This window comes from Pelophylax lessonae, assembly GCF_965119305.1.
Source record: "Pelophylax lessonae genome assembly, chromosome: 2".
NCBI lineage: Eukaryota > Metazoa > Chordata > Amphibia > Anura > Ranidae > Pelophylax > Pelophylax lessonae.
This window is the reverse complement of record NC_138769.1, coordinates 506,691,012-506,713,400: the sequence shown is the minus strand read 5'-3', so window position 1 is coordinate 506,713,400 and position 22,389 is coordinate 506,691,012. Positions and strand designations below refer to the sequence as shown.

General features: G+C 49.2%; 1 protein-coding gene across 1 annotated transcript in view; it reads right to left on the bottom strand.

Annotated features, from left to right (window-relative positions):
• Positions 1–22,389, bottom strand: part of RBM26 (RNA binding motif protein 26) — a 187,886-nt gene that overhangs the window by 109,268 nt on the left and 56,229 nt on the right. The window contains exons 8-11 of the mRNA XM_082244533.1: positions 4,387–4,626; positions 3,757–3,900; positions 3,394–3,558; positions 843–951 (exon numbers count right to left, since the gene is read on the bottom strand). Coding sequence (XP_082100659.1) covers positions 843–951; positions 3,394–3,558; positions 3,757–3,900; positions 4,387–4,626 — 658 coding nt within the window. The remainder of the gene's footprint in view (positions 1–842; positions 952–3,393; positions 3,559–3,756; positions 3,901–4,386; positions 4,627–22,389) is intronic.

Genomic DNA, 22,389 nt, shown 5'->3' with positions numbered 1-22,389 from the left:
ACACCATGATTAAAAGCAATAAATATTTAACAGTCGAGCCATTATACATTTTTGTTTTTTACTTTTATTGGAGAAGAAATATTAAAGAAATTAAAGTGGTTCTAAAGGCTTTTTACCTAAAGCATTCTCTGCAATATGGTAAAAAAAACTTCCGTGCAAAAGGATCCCCCCAGCCTTAAACTCATCCAAGCCCGATCTTGATCCAGCAGTGTGCCTGAGGGCAGCTGCTCTCTCACTCCTCACAGGGCAGACTTACAGCAACAGGAGGCATTGGCTTCTGCTGCGGTCAAATCCTGATGGGTGTTAAGTTTAAACAAACATCTTTTAAATATGCGATGGGGTCAATTTGTATGCAGATCTAATCTAGGGAACACAGATAAAGCCGACCATAGATGGTGCGATTTTCTTTCCTGAAACCAATATTGTTAGCGGCTATAGCCCCGCGTGCAAAATTTGCATAAAAAAGTAAACATGCTGGTTGTACTAGCCTGTCCATAGATGGTTCGAATCTCGACCGGTCCCTGCTTAACGGGACAAGATTTGTACCATCTATGGCTGGCTTAAGAATTTGGTTCTCCTCTTCACAGAAAGTCTGGCCCTAACTGTGCTCCAAATTCCAACCTATTTTGAAACTTGGAGAAGTGGATTATCCTCGTAAAGAGTTAGAAATGAAGGGTAAAAATTGTGGGCAGAATTCAATTTCCAAGCTTCAGTGCTGAGGCACTATACTATGTAGGCATATCCCCACAATGCATGTTGAATATTTAAGCTATAAACATAACCCTATAACATGCAACACTACAAGTAATTTTCACTGTAAAAAGTTTAATATTGAAACATACTTGTCAAACCAAGGTTTTTTTACAGGTATTGCAGCCTCTCCAGGTGGAAGATTTCTTTTCCTAGATTCAGATTCAACAACAATCCTCACATTACCATTAGCAGGTTTTTCTGTGAAAAAAAAAAAATAAATTACACAAATTTTATAGGCATAAACCAACAGGTTATTCAACCATAAAATTGAATTTCTTAAAAAGTATTTATATACGAGTATAGCCTCGCTCTAAGGCTCATGGGATGGGTCTGGGTCCTATCTTTTGGTATAAACGACAGGCAACATTAGCTTAGAACAGTGTTTCTCAACTCCGGTCCTCAGGGCACACCAACAGGCCAGGTTTGCAAGATAACTGAAATACATCACAGGTGATATCATTTGCTGCTCAGTGATTGCAGTATTCAAGTCTGCATCTCCCCAAGGTAATACTTAAAATCTGGCCTGTTAGTGTGCCCTGAGGACCGGAGTTGAGAAACACTGGCTTAGAAAATACAACCAAAATTATTCCTTCTGGGGGATCAGCCAGGTATAGGGTTTAGCAAGGTCAAGCAGTATTCATTGACAAGTAATGGTATCTCAGCCTGGCCTTGAGACAATTTCAAGTCTACCATCTGAGCTAAAAAGGAGCTTGTACTTTGCTGCTAAACACAACACAAATAAATAGGGCATATGTCAGCATGGGAGTGCCTTGTCTGTGGTGCCAGAGCGCAAGCCCATAGCATTTCTTGATATTTATGATACTTTCTCGGCTCCATCAAAACTGCAGCCTAAGGCAAGTGAGAGTAAAATTTTATTTTTTAATAAAATGTCTTTAAAGAGGTTTTTCACTATTGTTAGCCTCTTTTTCCATGCATATGGGACTTTCTTCTTGATGTATACATCTGTGAGCCAGTTGGTATATGAAGAAAGCACTTTCAGACCTTCCAGTTATCTTGAGGGTTAACTGTGATGACGAGCTGCTCTCCTATGGGATTAATCACTGGGTGTCTTGATTTGCACTTGATGAACGTAACGGAGGCAGGAACATTTATCTTTGCGCTTGTGTGTCTAATCAAGGACTTACAGATGTTTTATGGACTAAATTTATGATGGATGTTTTGTATTTTCGCTGGTATGGTATTCACTAGTTTATATTTGCAATGGTTTAAAACAGGCACTCCTTTGCTATTGATTTGATCTTGCATGTTTATTATTTATAAGGTAGTTATCGATCACTTTGATCATTCATTTTGTTATGCCTTTTATTTGGGCGTAGCACATTCATTTTTCACATATTAAAAATAACCTCCTTTACATAGTTTTCATAAATCAACTGCAATACAATTATTTACAGTGCACTAGTACCATCTTAACAACTCGAGTATCAGCCTGTAAAATCTCTACATTACCAGGCCATTTTCAGTTTCTAGTGCTGCAATACTTTGGACAATTACTCCATCATGCAACAATATACCCAAATGAATTTTATATAAATTTGAGTTCGACAAATAGAGCTGTCATTTGGTGGTATTTAATAATCACTGTTCTATACTAAAAAAGGCTATAGAAATTGAAAAGTAGACAGAAATGAAAAAAACATGCTGGTATTGAGTGGGTTAAAACATGAAGTTGGTAATGATGAACTAGGTGCAGCACATACAGTTCATACACAGAAGGGAGAAAATGAAGAAGTTCATGTACAGTTCACTTGCAGTGGGAGAATGGAAATGAAGGGATATTGTACAAATGAGCAGTATAAGGGAGGTGAAAGGTTAAAGGAATTGTAAAGGCAGGTTTTTTTTATCCTAATGCATTAAGATAAAAAGCCTTCTGTGTGCAGCAGCCACCTCAGCCCCCCTAATACTTACCTGCAGTCCCTCTCTGTCCAGCGATGTCCACGAGTGTCTCAGCCGTCCGAGACTCTCCCTTCTGATTGGCTAAGACAGCAGCGGCACCATTGGCTGCCGCTGTCAGTCAAATAGTCAATTAGGGAGAGAAAGGTGGGACGGGGCCAGGGCGGGGCAACATGTCTGAATGAACACAGGGAGCTGTGACTCAGCTCCTGTGTCCTCATAGCAAGATTCTTGCTGTGGGGGCACTGAACAGGAGAGAGAGGCAAGGATCACAGAAGAGGGACCCAAGAGGAGGAGGATAGGGGCTTCTCTGTGCAAAACCAACTGCAACAGAGCAGGTAAGTATAACATATTTGTTATTTTTATAGGAAAAAAAAAAAAAAGAGACTTTACAATCACTTTAATATACAAGTCAGTGAGAAACAAACAGTGTGCCGAAGGTACAGAGCAGCTCGGTACGTCTTGGTTCACCAGCATTAACAGGTGAAAGGGCTGTTAAAGGTGAAATGGTGCTCCATGTACCCAGTTTCTGTTTAGAAACTGGGTACATACCACCCACCCCAGCCCCCAACAAGAAAGTATTTTTAGATATGCAGCAGTTTAAAAGTAGTTAAACAGAAAAAAAGATGGACTGGTAAGTAAAGGTTTTCTTTCACATGTAGCTTTTAAAAACAGACAAACAGCCAAATAAACTAAGATTTAAAAGAAAAAAAAAAAAGGCTGTACCCCTAGGCGGTAAATCCATGTCTCCGGAGGTTAGGCCTATTAAATTAGGTCTTTGTGCATGTACACGATGCCTGTACACAGGTCGAGAAGTGTTTGTCATGCTTGGGGCTTCTGGATTATAACCATCAGCTTCATAGGTTTCTGGGAACAAAGGAATTGGTGCTCCTGAAAATGCAGATAAAAAGTACAAATTATAAGACCTAGCCATGCATAAATACTACACATCAAAAACACAGGACCACTAAAGTATGCACAATTGTTTTTGCACTGGAGTTTTAGAGTTCTGTTACTAAAGACAAATCTGAGATTTTTATTTGTTAAAGAAGCAAACTGAAATCCTAAAAAGAAACACAGCACCCATACCTGAGTTGAAGAGAGGTGGTGGGGCCACAGCGGGAGGTGGGTGATGAATGCCAGTAGTCACAACAGTAGGAACTGAGCTGGTGGCAGAATTTGGGGGAGCATCCATGCCAGCAGGTTGCAATGGCGGAAGAGGAGGTGGTGGGCCTGTCAAGAACAATAAAAGAAAAAAATATATAAAAATCAGCAGACCAGGAAACCAGTACATGCATGGGAAAAGCTTTGCATGGACCCTGAAAATGTTTAACGCAATAGGCTCCCCTTTTGCTTTGTCCACACACCCAAAATATATTCCCCTACATGTTTGTTGACAGTCTGTATTGGAGCTTACTTGCAACCAACCTTTTTTCTGACTCTACATAAATACATGAGTAGAAACTGGCCATTGGGGTAAACTGCACAGTGGGAGAAAGGGAAGGTGGTCACATGCTCTTAATACTGGGAAGTACTAGGTGTTTCCAAGGGTTCTGGATAGGAGTGGCAGGAAAGGTATTAGAATAAGGAGGCAGCTATGAGGAGGACCTGCTACTTTGTGGTGAAAGGAAAGATTTGCTTTTAGTACAATGCAAAGCCTTTATTTTAGAACAAAAATAATAGTTACAACATGTATCAAATATCTATAAAAAGCATTACCTGTCACTGGTGGAAGGCTGGGTGGCAGAGGACCAGGTGGAGGAACTGGAGGTCGCAAATTTACAGGAGGAGGAGTAAGAAGCGTGGGTGGGGGTGGAAGTCCTGGTGGAGGTGGTGCATCTACAACAGGTGGCTGTGCTGGGAATGGCAGAATTCCAGGTAGGTTGACATCTTCAACAACCACGGGATCACTACCATGATCAAATGGACACATATCCCCTCTCATACAAAATCCTTTTTCTGAAAATAGAAGTACATTTATTTAATAAACATACTTTCGCTCCAAGTAAATGAATAAGAAGAGATGACGACATATTAACACAGCATTTCTGTACAATGTCCTTGTGTAATGTACGTAGGGAACTCCCAGACAAAGAGAAAAATATATGTATTCTGATGCTGGCAATGTAGCTGTATAAAGAACCTAATATTCCTGATGTGCTTACATGATCCCCTACATAAAACCATTTACACTCACTTCTTGTATTTATAATAAACATGTTTTAGCTGGTTAGAGTTAATGAAATTACAAAACACATACGTGCACTACACACATTGCACTAATGCACATTATGAGCGCTAGTGCACTGCTGTACAGCATAAAACAGCCCATTCACAGCAGGAGAAATACATTATCACTGGCAAATGTGCACGCTAGTATGCATAGTGCACGTGTTGCTGTAAGCAGTTACAACACATCGCAGTCATTGAATTTCATTAATCTCTATGCACCACATCATCTTGCTGTGCGTTTGTAAGTGCTGAATTGCGATAAAATGTATGCATGTATAATTCTAATTGCAACGTACATGGAACGCTGCAGATAAGGTATTATCGCAATGCATAGGAGTGAAGCCGACTACCTGGCTTTTAGTACAAGCCAATTTTGTGTAACGTATAACAACGTTGCACATTTTAAAAAAGGTACAAATATTTGCTATTAACTCAACAGTTATATTTTTTTGATTTAGTAGGAATTTAAGTTATGTTGATTGTATGCAAATGATTTAGTGTATTTTTATGGAAAATATTGTTCCATTAAAAAAAAAAAAAAAAAGTTTGACTTACCGTAAAATCCATGTTCATTGACTGACACAGCTTCTCATCTTCTTGACTACGTGGGTTATACTGCCCCCTACAGGAGTAGGACACTAGGCAGAAAAGAACTTGACTATGCCTATGGGGCAGTCCCTGGGGGTATACTCCCACTCTCTGCTATAGTTACTTTGTTTTGATACAAGCAGTGTCAGAAGAGAAAAACCCAACTCCACAGAGGGGTGCGTGCTGTGTCAGTCAAAGAACATCAGAGAAACTGGATTTTTGTCTTACAACAAAAATTGGATTTTTGACTTACCGTAAAATCCTTTTCTCTTAAGCTCATTGACAGACGCAGACTTCTTGATTAATATCAGTAGGGTTATATTGCCCCCTACAGGAGTAGGACACCCAACTCAAAATAGAGGGGCGGGTACTGAGTCTGTCAATGAGCTTAAGAGAAAATGATTTTACGGTAAGTCAAAAATCCAATTTTCTCTGTCGCTCATTGACAGACGCAGACTTCTTGATTAATATCAGTAGGGATATCAGTAGGGACGTCCCAAAGCAGTGCCACAAATGAGGGGTGGGATAACAGAAATAAAAATCCAATCCAGAAGGCCCAACCGGAGCCAACCAGAAGCATCAAGGGCTCATCGAACAAAAAGATGAGACCCAACTGAAAAACCCAAAAAAACCCTCGAGGTAGACCAACGGTCCCCTCAAACAGCGGCCTGCAGAACCTTGCGGCCAAAAGAGGCATCCGCCGATGCCAGCACATCAACTTTATAAAAATTTGTAAAGGTATAAACCGACAACCAGGTAGCCGCCTTGCAAACCTGAAGCACCGACGCCTGATGGCGGAAGGCCCAGGAAGCACTAAGCGCCCAAGTGGAGTGCACCTTAACAGGGAACGGAGGAACCTGACCCTTAATAGAATAAGCCTGCACCACCGTCTGTCTGATCCATCTGGAGATAGTCGCGGCAGACGCAGGCAACCCCTTTCTAGGGCCATCCGTGATCACAAAAAGTGAATCAGCCTTACGAAAAGAGTCAGTAGTAGCCAAGTACACCCTGATCGCCCGAACCACATCCAAGGAGTGTAACGCAAACTCCCGAGGATGACTGGGCTTAGGACACAGGGAAGGCAATACAATATCCTCATTCAAATGAAACTCTGAAACCACCTTAGGAAGGAAGGATGGATTCGGACAAAGAACCACCGTATCCCTATGAACCACCAGATATGGGGAACGACAGGACAATGCGGCCAGTTCCGACACCCTGCGCGCAGAAGTGATAGCCACCAAAAAGGCCACCTTCTGGGATAAGGTAAGCAAGGGAATTTCCCTAATATTTTCAAAGGGAGGTTTCTGGAGAACCGACAACACCAAATTAAGATCCCAGGGCGGCAAGGGCGCGCGCACAGGAGGGGCCAGGTGCCGCACCCCCTGGATGAAACTCCGCACCAAGGACTGAGTAGCCAGTGGCCTCTGGAAGAAGATTGCCAATGCTGAGACCTGGCCCTTGATAGTGCTCAAGGCCAGTTTCTGCTCAACCCCCCGTTGCAGAAAAGCCAATATCCGAGCCACCGAGTAAGAACGTGGAGGAAACCCAAGGGATTCCCACCACGCGATATAAGACTTCCATGTGCAATGATAGACCTTTCTGGAAGTCGCTTTCCTCGCTTTAATCAGAGTAGGAATAACTGAAGCCGACAAACCCCTGTCCTTCAGCACCTAGGTCTCAACAGCAAAGCCGTTAAAGTCAGCGATCGTAAAGCAGGATGGAAGATCGGTCCTTGAGACAGCAGATCCTCCCTGAGAGGAAGTCGCCAAGGAGCGTCCGCGACCAGCCTGACCAAGTCGGCGTACCAGGCCCGACGAGGCCAGTCCGGAGCCACAAGGATGACTGGAATTCCCTCCACCTCTATCCTGCGAAGAAGTTTCGGCAGCAACTTGAGAGGAGGGAAGGCATACAGTAGCTGATACTGTCCCCACGGAGCGACCAGCACGTCTGCGGCGTCCGCCAGAGGATCGCGGGAGCGGGCTACAAACCTCCGCACCTTCCTGTTGAGCCGAGATGCCAACAGATCCACATCCGGGGTGCCCCAACGTAGGCACAACTGGTGAAATACCTCTGGATGAAGGGACCATTCCCCTTGATCCAGAATCTGACGGCTGAGGAAGTCTGCCTGCCAATTTTCCACCCCCAGAATGAAAACCGCGGAGAGAGCTGGAACAAATCGTTCCGCCCAACGAAGGATGCCGGCCACTTCTACGGCCGCCAGAACACTCTTGGTGCCCCCCTGGTGATTGACATAAGCCACGGCCGTGGCATTGTCCGACTGGATCCGAACCAGGCCGCCCCGGAGCTGCTCGGTCCAGTGAACCAGACAAAGTCTGATTGCTCTCAGTTCCAATACATTTATTGGTAACCTGGATTCTTCCAGGGACCAGAGCCCTTGAGCAGATAGCCTGCCGAGAACTCCACCCCACCCGGATAGACTGGCATCCGTGGTGACAATCGTCCAGTAGATCGGGAGAAATGACTTCCCCTGACTGAGCATCGGAGACCGAAGCCACCAAACCAGAGACTCCCTGGTTCGCTTGCTCAGCCGGATCCGATTGTCCAGGGAATCAGGATTCCGGTTCCATTTGATAAGAATCTCCTTTTGGAGAATTCGGGTATGAAACTGGGCAAACGGTACTGCCTCGAAGGAAGCCACCATCAGTCCCAGAACCCTCATGCAAGTCCGAAGGGAAGGCCAGTCGACGGACAATAACAACTGAGTCGTCGACTGAATCTTCTGGAGTTTCTCCGCAGGGAGAAACACTTTTGCCAAGGATGTGTCTAAAGTTAGGCCCAGATAGTCCAGCCTTTTGGTGGGGACCAGGGATGACTTCTGCAGGTTCACCAGCCACCCGAACTCTTCCAAAGAGATCATGGTGATCTCCAAGTTTAGCAACAGAGCCTGCGGAGACACCGCACGGAGAAGAAGGTCGTCCAGGTAGCCTAGAACCGATATGCCCCGCTGTCGCAACAGCGCCAAAACTGGGGCCAAAACTTTTGTGAAGACCCGGGGAGCAGAGGCGAGACCAAAGGGTAATGCCACAAACTGATAATTGTTCTCTCCCACAGCAAAGGAAACGCTGGTGTCCTACGTAAATGGGAATGTGAAGATAGGCATCCTTGATGTCTATGGATGCCAGAAAATCCCCCTGATGCAGGGAGGCCACCACTGTGCGAATGGACTCCATCTTGAATTTTTGCACCCGGACAAAACAATTGAGCGCCCTCAAGTCCAGAATTGGACGCACCTTGCCCTCTTTCCCGGGTACTGTAAACAGGTTTGAGTAGAACCCCTGAAAACGTTCTCCCCAAGGAACCGGAACCACCACTCCTTGTTGCATCAAGTCCGTCACTGCCCCCAGCAGAGCCTTTAAGCGATCCGGGGATAGTCGCATATTGGAAGGGAAGAACCGCACCGGTGGAAGTGATCGAAACTCGATCTTGTATCCCGACCGTATGACCTCGCAAACCCATTTGTCTTGAATTCTGGAAAGCCACGGGTCCGGGAACCGGCGAAGACGTCCCCCCACCCCTGATATGGGTGGGGGCGCACCTTCAGGCTGTAGTGGTCTTCTTTTCAGGTCTGGAAGGGCCGGACCTTTGTTTACCCGACCAGCGCCCTTTGAAACCCCCTGGGGGGGCTTTGGAGGACTTCACCTTATCACCCGCCCCAGAGGAACGAAAAAACTTTATGAGCAGAAAAGGAAGGTCCCCGTCTGCGACTAGGTCCCTTACCCTTAGTAGCCTGTGGTAGAAAGGTGCTCTTGCCTCCAGTGAGACCCTTGATAATCTCATCCAAGGCAGCACCGAACAGGCGATCCCCTTGAAAGGGGAGATCAGCCAAAGCTCTTTTGGAAGCTTGATCCACCGACCAGCACTTTAACCATAACATGCGTCGGGGGACCACCGCCGAGATCGACACACGCCCCAACAATGGATCGGTGTCCAGGGCGGCGTCACAGACAAACTGTAGCCCTTGTATCATCTGCTCCAGCAAGTCCGCTACTGCAGGGGGGAGACTTCTCCCCTCCAGATCACAGCGTAACAACTTGGTCCATTCTGTCAATGTTTGTGAAACCAGAGCAATGGAAACACTGGCCTAAAGGCCGACCCTGCCAGGGAGAATATGGAGCGGGATATAGATTCCGCCTTACGATCCACCGGATCCCGAAAGGACCTGGAGAGTCCTCCAACGGGATAACAGTAGCTTTATTTAGTCTGGAAATCGGCGAATCCACCGACGGTGGTACCGTAAATTTTTTAAGGAGGGATTCTTCAAACGGGTAGCGCCTAGCAATCCGTTTGGAAATACCAGGGGTTCGTTTTGGACGGACCCACTCCTCTTTAATTATATCATCAAAACATTTGGGCAAAATGTTATATCTTGGAAGGCTTGCGGGTACCAAAAGGAATTTCAGTATCAACTGCCTCCGCCGGTGTAACCTCAAGTCTTAAGGTCTCCCGGACAGACACAATCAGTGCATCCACCAGCGCTTCGTCTTGCGCTATGGCGGAGGCAGAAACGTCATCCTCACTATCCGAGGAGACGGGACCCGAGACAACAGCCCCAGAGGAGGGACCTGCAGCAGCAGCGACAGGCTCAGAATCCGTATCTGATGTGTCAGACGAGATAGGGGTAGGCGGGGGTCGCTTTTTAGCGTCCCTGACAGGCCACCTCCACCCGGGATACAAAAGACTCCAAAACCGCTGAAAGTGCATTGATAGTAAGGGGAGAATTGGAGGGTCCCGTGGTCACCTCGAGAGGATCAGGTGGGGACACATGCGTAGCAGGGTCCATGGCAAAGCCAGGAAAACCTGTCAGCAAACAAAGGACAAAATTGAAAAAAGAAAAACTTTTTTTTTTCTTTTTTAAAGTAATCCCCCAGCGCAACAGCGCTCCTCAGTGACCACGTGCTGTGGAACCTCCACAGAGAGAGGAGAGAGACCCCCAAAGGCTCACCCCACCTGATGCACAGAAGTTCCTACAGGACTGCTCTCAGCGCTGTTTTTACAGGACAGGAAGTCTTGTGGATCGATTTACCCGGGCAAAGGGAGGGGCTCCGCCCCTTTACATGCCTTCCGGCACTCCCACCGCTGCTCAGCACTCAAGCCAGGGCGAAGCTGGGTGTATCAAAATGGCCGCCGCCATACAGGAGACATTAGGCTACGCCAAAATGGCGGCCCGCGGAAGGATGGCGGCTCGGTGCGGCTGCAAAGCTAACAGAGGACTCCCGTGCGATAGGTAGGTGGGCCTGATAATATCACCCCTCTGCACGATTGCTTTAACAGTAACGCCAGCGGCGCCATGTCTCCATCCTTGACAGACATCAGTCATGGATTCCTCACTCATTTTTACAATGCAGGCTTTCCTTGCAGCGACAGACTCATACAGATTGTCAGCTCCCAAACCAAGCCTCCTGGAGTGGTATACCTTACTCACCAACTCATACTAGCGAGGGGGAGATAGGTGGAGTGTGTCACAGGATAGAGGGGAACCCGGGATCATGAGGGTCCGACCATCCCACGGAGGGGCCCGCATCTACTCCAAAACCCGACAGGGGGAGAGGGGGGGAACATTCTACTCACCATACCGGAACAGGCGGGCACCAACTCCTGACAGAACCCCTCTCCACCGAGGTGGGGGGGCTGTCGGCCAATACGGACGCCGCAACTCAGATTCCGACTGGTCGTAGGCGACCTGGCGAGACGTTTAACTCGCAGGGCCAGTCCCCGTCCAGTGGGACTATGTCGCGGCCGGCCCAGCGCGGAGCTAGGGCCTGCACGCGCTCGTAGGCCGGCTGGGGTGACCACTGGATCTCAACATCCAGCCCGTCGCCCAGATCCGGCATAATTGCTTGAAAATCTCACAGGAACAACTGGAGAAAACTGAATTTTTGTAAAATCTTACCTGTAAAATTCCTTTCTCTGAGTCCTCCGACAGTCGCCGCCTCTTCATATTCGTCACATATGGGGTATTAGACTTTGCTCCGAAGGAGTAGCTAGGCAACAGAATATGTTAACATTAAAGCTTTTAACATATCCCACCCTCAAGGGGTGGTCCCCTCAGTCAATACCCTCCTACTTCCTGCAACCATATCTCAGTTTTAGTGGAATAGCAGTAGAGTATACAACCAAACCCCAAAAGAGGGGCGGGGGCGGCGACTGTCGGAGGACTCAGAGAAAGGAATTTTACAGGTAAGATTTTACAAAAATTCCGTTTTCTCTTACGTCCTCCGACAGTCGCCGCCTCTTCATATTCGTCACATATGGGGACGTCCCGAGCAGTGCAAACATGAGGGGTGGGAAACGTATCCGCGCCGAAAAGGCAACGCAGTCTCCGCATCAAAGAAAGGAACCTTACCAAAGGAAGGAAACCAGCTGAGCAACAGGAAAAAACAAGTGCTCAACAGGAGCAACAACCCAGGAAAAGACAAATAACCATGGGATAAAAAACTTATCCCAACAGCCAGAGGTCCCCAACAAGGGACCCTAGGGAATTGCCGCACTAAGAACCTTGCGGCCAAAGGAAGCATCCGCCGATGCCTGAACATCTACTTTGTAGAATTTTGTAAAAGTGTGTACGGTCGACCAAGTCGCCGCCTTACACACCTGGGCTACAGAAGCCCCATGACGACAGGCCCAAGACGTACTCAGAGATCTAGTAGAGTGCGCCTTCACAGGCACAGGGGGAACCTTCCCCTGCAAGGCATAGGTCTGTTCAATGGTCTGCCTGATCCATTTGGCGATGGTAGAGGCCGACGCCGCCATGCCCTTCCGAGGACCCTCTGGAAGAACAAACAAGGAATCCGTCTTTCGAAAAGACTCAGTCGATTTAAGGTAAACCCTTATCGCCCGAACAACATCCAGAGAGTGTAATCTCACCTCCTTTGGATGTTTAGGCTTCGCGCACAGCGAAGGCAAGACAATATCCTCATTAAGATGGAATTCCGAAACTCGTTTCGGAAGAAAAGAAGGATTAGGTCGCAAGACCACCTTATCCAAATGAACAACCAGATACGGAGACTTGCAGGACAAAGCTGCCAGCTCCGACACTCTGCGAGCCGAAGTGATCGCCACCAAAAAGGCGACCTTTTTGGACAACATAGACAACGAGATCTCCCTGATCTGTTCAAAAGGAGCACGTTGCAACACAGACAGAACGAGATTCAAGTCCCAAGGGGGCAAAGGATCCCTCCTAGGAGGAACCAGATGCCGCACACCCTGAACAAAAGTGCCAACCAAGGAGTTGGAAGCCACGGGACGTTGAAACAGAACGGCCAGCGCAGACACCTGACCCTTGATCGTAGCCAGTGCCTAACGCTGATCGACACCCGTTTGAAGGAAGGACAGCACTCGGGAAACCGAGTAAGTGCGGGGAGAAAATCCCCTTGACTCACACCAAGCAAAATAGGCCTTCCAAGTACGGTAATAAACCTTCCCCGAGGAAGACTTCCTCGCGTTGATCAAGGTATGAACGACCTCTGGGGAGAGACCCTTCTCCCTCAGGACCTCGGTCTCAACAGCCAGGCCATCAAAGCCAGCGACTGTAAAGCAGGATGGTATATCGGTCCTTGAGACAGGAGATCGTCTCGAAGAGGCAGACGCCACGGGGCGTCGACCGCCAGATTCACGAGGTCTGCGTACCAGGACCGGCGAGGCCAGTCCGGTGCCACAAGAATCACCGTGCTGCGTTCCGAGTGTAACCTGCGAAGGAACCTGGACAGCAACTGAATCGGTGGAAACGCGCACATCAGCCTGTACTGATGCCACGGGGCCACCAACGCGTCCGACGCGTCTGCCCGAGGGTCGCGCGTCCTTGCCACGAACCTTCTCACCTTGTTGTTGAGACGAGACGCGAACAGGTCCACATCTGGAAGACCCCACTTCGCGCACAACATCTGGAAGACAGTCGGGTGGAGAGACCACTCCCCCTGATCCAGGGTCTGGCGACTCAGATAGTCCGCCTGCCAGTTCTCCACCCCCGGAATGTGAACCGCCGTTATCGCCGGGACATGAGTCTCGGCCCAAGTCAGAAAGTCGGCCACTTCTCGAGCCGCTCGGGCACTCCTGGTGCCCCCTTGGTGGTTGATGTAGGCCACCGCCGTGGCATTGTCCGTCTGCACCCGAACCGGGCAGCCCCGCAGCCGGTCCGTCCAGCGATGAAGACAGAGATTGATCGCACGCAATTCCATAATGTTGCTCGGAAGGGAGGACTCCCCCTCCGACAAAGTCCCCTGGGCGGACAGAACGCCCAGAACACCACCCCAGCCCGACAGGCTGGCATCCGTGGTGATTACCGTCCACGAGATAGGACGAAACGACTTGCCCCCGGACACCATCGGGGACTGGAGCCACCACAGAAGGGCTCTTCTGGTGCGATGACTCAACGAGATTGGAAGATCCAGAGACTGAGGTCGCCCGTCCCACATGGACAGGATCTCCGCTTGGAGACCCCGCGTGTGAAACTGGGCGAAGGGAATCGCCTCGAAAGCCGAGACCATCAATCCCAGACATCTCATGCACGTCCTTAGAGACGAGTGCGGAACGTCCCTGAGGGACCTGACTTCCTCCTGGAGAGTCCTGAGTTTGTCTTCCGGCAGGAAGACCTTCGCCTGTACCGAGTCCAGAATCATTCCCAGGTAGGGAAGACGAACCGACGGACTCAGCGTCGACTTTGGATAATTTATCGTCCAACCAAACTCCTGCAGAGTTTGCAGCGTGACAGACAGGTCCTCCTCCAGACCCCGGCTGGTCGCAGACCGAACCAGAATGTCGCCCAGATACCCCAGGACAGAAATGCCCTGGGCCCTCAACAATGCCAGAACCGGTGCAAGCACCTTGGTGAAGACCCGCGGAGCCGAGGCGAGACCAAAAGGCAACGCCACGAACTGGTAGTGATCCTCCGCAATGGCAAATCGAAGGTACCTCTGGTGACCCTCGAAAATGGGGATGTGAAGATACGCATCCTTCAAAACGATGGAGGCCATGAATTCCCCCGGAACCAGGGCAGCCACCACCGACCGCAGGGATTCCATGCGGAACTTGCGAACCTGCACAGAGCGGTTCAGAGCCTTCAAGTCCAGAATTGGACGAACCTTGCCCTCCTTTCTGGGCACGGTGAACAGATTGGAATAAAACCCCCGAAATCTGTCCCGATGAGGCACCGGGAACCACCACTCCCTGAGCCCTCAGGTCCCGCACCGCCAGGTGTAGGTCCCGCAAACGCTCTGGAGACAGTTGAAGATTTGAGGGAAAAAATCTGCTCTCCGGCCGAGAGAGAAACTCGATCTTGTAACCAGATCGAACGATCTCCTGAACCCATCTGTCCCGCACACGGGCCAACCAGGGCTGAAGAAAACCGAGCAAGCGTCCCCCCACCCCAAAACTGGGTGAGGGCGCCCCTTCAGGCCGCACTGTTATGGGCTGCGGATCCGGATTGACCGGACTTCTGTTTACCAGACCAGGGCTTCTTCTGAGAGCCTTGACCTTTGAACGGCTTGCCCTTGTAGTGCGGCCGAAAGGCACGAAAGGACCCCTGAGGGGGCCGAAAATTAGCATGCTTCTTCCCAGAAGCCCCCTTAGCCTTGGGGAAATGGGGCAAGAGAGTGCTCTTACCACCGGTGATCCCCTTAATCAACACATCCAAGGACTCCCCAAAAAGGCGAGACCCATCATAAGGCAGATTGGCTAAGGTCTTACGTGAGGACTGGTCCACCGACCAACATTTCAACCAAACTAGGCGGCGAGACAACGCTGTGCACACGTGCAGCCAACGGAACCAGGTCCAGGTCCGCATCACACAGATACATGACACCCTGGTGGATTTGATCCACCATATCCAGGGTCGCCGGCGAGGCCGAATCGGCCACTAGGACGCGCCTAAGCATCTGCGTCCAACTTGCGATCGCCTGGGCCGCCATGAGAGAAGCAAACAGAGCCTTAAGCATAGAACCCGTAACAGAATAAGTATGACGGGCAAGAGACTCCAATCTCCTATCCGTGGCATCACGGAACAAAGGGGAATCCTCTGCAGGAATCGCAGTGGATTTGTTTAAAACCGCAATTGCGTGATCCACTGGGGGAGGCACACACCACCTTTCATCAGTGGAAGGCGAGAAAGGATAACGCAGCTTGAACCTACTTGGTACAGCAAAAGGTTTGCGCAGATTGCGCCATTGTTCCTTAACAGCGCGCTGAGAATCATCATTGCAGGGAAAAACCTGCGGCGTCCTGCGTTTTCTCTGCGTCCCATAAGCCGCCAAGGCAGCGGGGGGACACACTTCATCCTGCAAACGCAGCGTTTGCTTTATGGAAGCAATCAATTCATCCATGATTGCAAGCTCTTCAGGCGAGCCAGGGGGAGAATTATCAACCCCTTCAACTTCAGCCTCCACCTCGGACCCCACTAGATCCAGGGAGGAGCGGGACCCCGATAAGGAGGCCCCCGCCATAACAGCCCCATCACCTTCACCCTCAGAATCAGAGAAAAGAGCAACTCTGGGCCTCTTAGTAGATTGAGCAGCCACCAGCATCTGCACCTGAGCAGCAAGGCCAGCCACAATAGTGGCCAAATCCCCCCCTGGGGGGGAAACAGCGGTCCCCTGGCTTTCCACCAAGGCGGTAGGAAATTTGCCCTCCTGAGAATCCATTGCCCCTATAACAAATGCCGGATAATAAAGGGTTAACTGCCCCTTTAAGCAAGCGCGGCGAGCGCAGCCCACCGCACCACACACTAGCACAATGAGACCCCCACAGGGAATATTAAACTTAACACAGGCAATGGATGGCAAGAACAGAAGGATAAAACCTGAGGAGACCCTCGCCGCTGCTGCTGCCTCGATCGGTGTTCCTGGAGAAGAGGAAGTGATGCTGCCAGGGCGCTCTATGAAAGCCTATGGGAGGCTACAAGAAAATGGCCGCCATGCATGTAGAACATGCGGCCGGAGCGAGTGTAGGCAAAATGGCACCGTTTGGCGCCGAAACCGCCGCTCCACAGTACAGTAATGCACACATGTCATCCATGTATAAGAACACATGTCAGATCGCCGCAGCGATCGCTGTATAATGCCCAAACATGCCACAAAACATGCCCCACAGCACACAGCTTCTCACACTGACAAGGCTGACACACACAGTGTCACACAGCTCCCCCCCCCCCCCCCTTGCAGCCCACAGCATGCAGCCGAGAGAAAGGGAGACAAACAGTGTGAATAGAGGCAGGTTACACAGTCCCAGACTGACACCCCCCCAGACAGACAGGTCCCCACATAAATACACTTACCTCACATGGCGTGGGGGACCCGCACAGGCGAACAAGCTGCTGCACATGAGGCAGGGAGAGTCGCATACAAGACGCACAGAATGGGGGTTAAGAAACCGCACAGCGTCCAGTGAGGTAGCCACCGAACAGGGATGGGTCGTTCACTGTGCCAGGAGCGTTACCTGGCTGAAAGCTCGATGGCAGACTGGGAAGCCACTGACCCACGACCTGCGACCAGGGGGATCAGCCCGAGACCCAGCCCGCATGATCCTCTTCATTCGAAGAACTAACTAATGCTGACAAAAAGAACAGCTAAGTAAAGGTAGAGAGAAAACTCAAACAAAAATTCAAAAAAGAAGAAAGAGTCTGGGGCAGAAAGCCCCAGCACAGAGAAAGCCAGCCACTCCTGACAAGCTAGACATTAAAACTGAGATATGGTTGCAGGAAGTAGGAGGGTATTGACTGAGGGGACCACCCCTTGAGGGTGGGATATGTTAAAAGCTTTAATGTTAACATATTCTGTTGCCTAGCTACTCCTTCGGAGCAAAGTCTAATACACCATATGTGACGAATATGAAGAGGCGGCGACTGTCGGAGGACGTAAGAGAAAAAAGCTAACTAAAAAAAGATTTATCTAAAAAAGCTTGCCAGGACCAGAGATCCCAGCAAGGAACTTAGGTCCTTACTCCTGACTAGGCAGAAAAAAACTGACATCCTGTAGCAGGGAGAGAGAGGATATACCCCCTGGGACTGCCCACAAGGTGTGGCCGGAGCTTTTTTCCTGCCTAGTGTCCTACTCCTGTAGGGGGCAGTATAACCCTACTGATATTAATCAAGAAGTCTGCGTCTGTCAATGAGCGACAGAGAAAATACTTTTCTCTGATGTTCATTGACGGACAGATTCAGATCTTCATTTGACAGATGGGTTATGCTGCTCTTCCTAGGAGTAGGACACTAGGCGGAAAAGGGTAAACCAAGCTTAACTACGCCTATAGGGCAGTCCCAGGTGGTATACTCCCACTTTCTGCTCTAGGATCTCAGTTTTGTAACAAACAATGTCAGAAGAATACATAACTCAACTCCACAGAGGGGCGGGTGCGGTGTACGCAATGAACATCAGAGAAAAGGATGTTACGATGAAACAAAAATCCAGTTTTCTCTTTCATTCATTGACGGATACAGCTTCATATCTTCATTTGACAGATGGGACGTCCCAAAGCAATATCAGCATGAGGAGTGGGAAAAACACAGCAATAAACAACATTTCCAAAAAAGGGGCTAAACTTAGCCGACCACGTAAACCAGGAACAACTGGAGCTCACCTACCAGAAAAAAATACACCCTCAAGAGGCAGGAGCCTCTGCAACAGCAGCCTGCAACAGCAAAACTTTGCGGCCAAAAAGTATACATCCGCCTTGTAAGACTTTGTAAATGTGTGCACAGACGACCAGGTGGCCGCCTTGCAAATCTGGACCACTGACGGCTGATGACGGAAGGCCCAGGAGGCACTAAGCACCCTTGTGGAATGCACCTCAACAGGGAAAAGAGGAACAAGACCCTTAATTTAATAGGCCTGCACCACCATTTGCCTGATCCATCTGGAAATGGTCACAGTAGACTCAGCCTGCCCCTTTACAAGGACCATCCGTAAGAACAAATCAGGAATCTGATTTACGAAAACGCTCAGTCGCCATTAAGTACACCCTGATGCCCCGGACCACATCTAAAGAATGAAAAGCAACCTCTTTTGGGTGCTTTGGCTTAGGACATAACGAAGGCAACAAATGTCCTCATTCAAGTGGAACCCCGAAACGACTTTAGGAAGGAACGACTGACAGGGATGAAGCACCACTTTGTCCCTGCGAACCACTTGATAAGGTGACTCACAGGACAAAGCAGCCAGGTCCGAGACCCTGCGTGCAGAAGTTAAAGCCACCAAGAAAGCCACTTTCTGTGACAAGGTAAGTAAAGGAATTTCATGATTATTCTGAAAAGGCGGTCTTTGCAGAACCGACAGTACCAAATGGCGAACTTTCTGCACGAAGGTGTGAACCAAGGAATTTGTTGCCAGCGGTCTTTGGAAGAAAATTGCCAAGGCTGAAATCTGGCCCTTAATAGTGCTCAGAGCCAAACACTGATCTACACCTTTTTGTAGAAACTCCAGCAGGCGTGACACCGAAAATGAATGGGGGTAAACCCCCCCCCCCCCCCGACACTTACACCAAGTAATATACGATTTCCAAACTTGAGGGTAAATCTTCCGAGAAGTAGATTTTCTAGCTTTTAACAGTAGGAATTACTGATTCCGACAAGTACCTGGCTTTCAATAGCCAGGCGGTTAAAGCCAGTGTAAAACAGGATGGAAGATTGGTCCCTGAGACAGAAGATCTTCTCTGAGAGGAAGCTGCCAAGGGGCATCGGCTACCAGTCTTACCAGGCTCGCGTACCAGGACCGACTAGGCCAGTCTGCGGCCACCAGATTTACTGGAATCCGTTCTGCCTTACTGGACACCACTGCAAACGATCCGTCCACTGGGACAGACAAAGCCTGATCATTCAGATTTCCAGGACGTTGATCGGCAGACTGGACTCTTCTCGAGTCCAAAATTCTTGAGCTGATTCTGTGCCCAGGACCCCTCCCCACCCGGACAGGCCAGCGTTCGTGGTAACCACTGTCCAGAACAGGGGGGAGGAAGGATTTCCCTTGTCGAAGCGCCGGGGAGTGGAGCCACCAAAGCAGAGATCCTCTCACAACAGGATCAAATTGTCCAGAGACTCTGGATTCTTGTCCGATTTGGTTAGAAACTCCTTTTGCAAAAATTCTGGTATGGAACTGAGCGAATGGGATGGCCCCAAAGGTGGAGACCATCAAGCCCAACACCTGCATAAAAGTTCTGGGAGACGACCAGCATTTGGATAGCAGGAGCCAAATTGCATGCTGCAATTTCAAGAGTTTTGTTTCCGGGAGAAACACCTGGGCTGAGGCTGAATCCAGACAGCCCGAGGAAGTCCAACTTAGTGGACGGATCAAGGCTGACTTTAGAAAATTCAGAGTCCAGCCAAACTCCTACAGAATGCTCACCGTGATGTCCAGATCCATCTTCAGGACAAAATGACAATTCTGCCTCAGAAGAAGATCGTCCAGGTACCCCAGTACCGAAATCCCCCACTGTCTGAGCAAGGCTAACACCGGAGCCAACACTTTTGTGAACACCCGAGGAGCTGAGGCGAGACCAAAGGGTAACACCACAAATTGATAGCGCTCCTTGCCTATGGCAAAGCAAAGAAAACGGTAATGCCAGATGTAGATTGGGATATGAAGGTAAGCGTCCTTGATGTTGATGGAGGCTAGAAAGTCCCCTTGATGAAGAGAAGCCACAACTGTGCAAATGGATTCCATTGTGAATTTTTGAACCTGCACAAAGCGGTTCAGAGCCTTAAGATCCAGGACTGGATGAACCCTTCTTCCTGGGTACCGTGAAGAGGTTTGAATAGTGCCCCTGAAAATGTTCCGACTCTGGAACTGGGACTATTACCCTTTGTGAGAACAAATCCTGTACCTCTCCTAGAAGACCTTGAAGCCGATCCGCGGACAAGATCGAAACGCGATCTTGTACCTGTACTGAATCAACTCGAGAATCATTTGTCTTGGGATGAATGAGGTCCATGGATCTGGAAAGAAACGAAGACGTCCCCCCACCCCTAGAATGTGTGAGAGCATCCCTTCAGGTAGAGGAGGGCTTGTCCAAGAGACCAGAGGATCCCGGCCTGGACTTGCCACCCAAGAGTGTCTTGGAACCCCCTGTGAAGGGGCAAGGGTATTTAGAACCCTTGTCCTGCAACCCTGTGGGACGAAAGGGCTGCTTGTGAGCCGGAAAAAACAGGACCACATATACGGCGAGGCTCTCTGTTCTTAGTAACCTGCGGAAGCAAAGTGCTCTTGCCTCCCGTGAGACCCTTTATGATCTCTTCCATGGAGGCTCCGAACAGGCGGTCCCCTACAAAAGGAAGTTTCATCAGAACTTTTTTGGATGCTTGGTCCGCAGATCAACATTTCAACCAGATCATGCGGAGTAAAGTTACCCCTTTCACCAATGCCCAGCAGGCCAATGGGGCTGCATCCGAGGAGGCATCACAAATGTATTGCAACCCCTGTACCAACTGGTCCATCAGCTCTGCCATTTCAGCTTGGCCCATTCTGTCAAGGTCTGAGACACCAAGATTATGGCAAAAACCGGTCTTAGGTTTGAACCCGCCACGGTAAAAAGATGGCGGACCAAGGATTCAGCCTTGCTATTTGCAGGATCCTTAAAGGACGGAGTGTCTCCACTGGTAGTTACGTGACTTTATTCAGCCTAGAAACCTGAGAGTCCACCAGCGATGGCACTGTCCGTTTCTTTAAAAGGTAATCTTCAAAAGGATATCTCCTAGTGAAACGGTTAGGTATCACAGCCATTGGTTTTGAGGGCCCCCACTGACTAGCGACAATCTCGTCAAAATAGGGCAGGGAAAGGAAAAAACTGAATTTTTGTAAAATCTTACCAGTAAAAAATTCCTTTCTCTGAGTCCTCCGACAGTCGCCGCCTCTTCATATTCGTCACATATGGGGTATTAGACTTTGCTCCGAAGGAGTAGCTAGGCAACAGAATATGTTAACATTAAAGTTTTTAACATATCCCACCCTCAAGGGGTGGTCCCCTCAGTCAATACCCTCCTACTTCCTGCAACCATATCTCAGTTTTAGTGGAATAGCAGTAGAGTATACAACCAAACCCCAAAAGAGGGGCGGGGGCGGGGGCGGCGACTGTCGGAGGACTCAGAGAAAGGAATTTTACAGGTAAGATTTTACAAAAATTCCGTTTTCTCTTACGTCCTCCGACAGTCGCCGCCTCTTCATATTCGTCACATATGGGGACGTCCCAAGCAGTGCAAACATGAGGGGTGGGAAACGCATCCGCGCCGAAAAGGCAACGCAGTCTCCGCATCAAAGAAAGGAACCTTACCAAAAGGAAGGAAACCAGCTGGGCAACAGGAAAAAACAGGTGCTCAACAGGAGCAACAACCCAGGAAAAGACAAATAACCATGGGATAAAAAACTTATCCCAACAGCCAGAGGTCCCCAACAAGGGACCCTAGGGAATTGCCGCACTAAGAACCTTGCGGCCAAAGGAAGCATCCGCCGATGCCTGAACATCTACTTTGTAGAATTTTGTGAAAGTGTGCACGGTCGACCAAGTCGCCGCCTTACACACCTGGGCTACAGAAGCCCCATGACGACAGGCCCAAGACGTACTCAGAGATCTAGTAGAGTGCGCCTTCACAGGCACAGGGGGAACCTTCCCCTGCAAGGCATAGGCCTGTTCAATGGTCTGCCTGATCCATTTAGCGATGGTAGAGGCCGACGCCGCCATGCCCTTCCGAGGACCCTCTGGAAGAACAAACAAGGAATCCGTCTTTCGAAAAGACTCAGTCGATTTAAGGTAAACCCTTATCGCCCGAACAACATCCAGAGAGTGTAATCTCACCTCCTTTGGATGTTTAGGCTTCGCGCACAGCGAAGGCAAGACAATATCCTCATTAAGATGGAATTCCGAAACTCTTTTCGGGAGAAAAGAAGGATTAGGTCGCAAGACCAC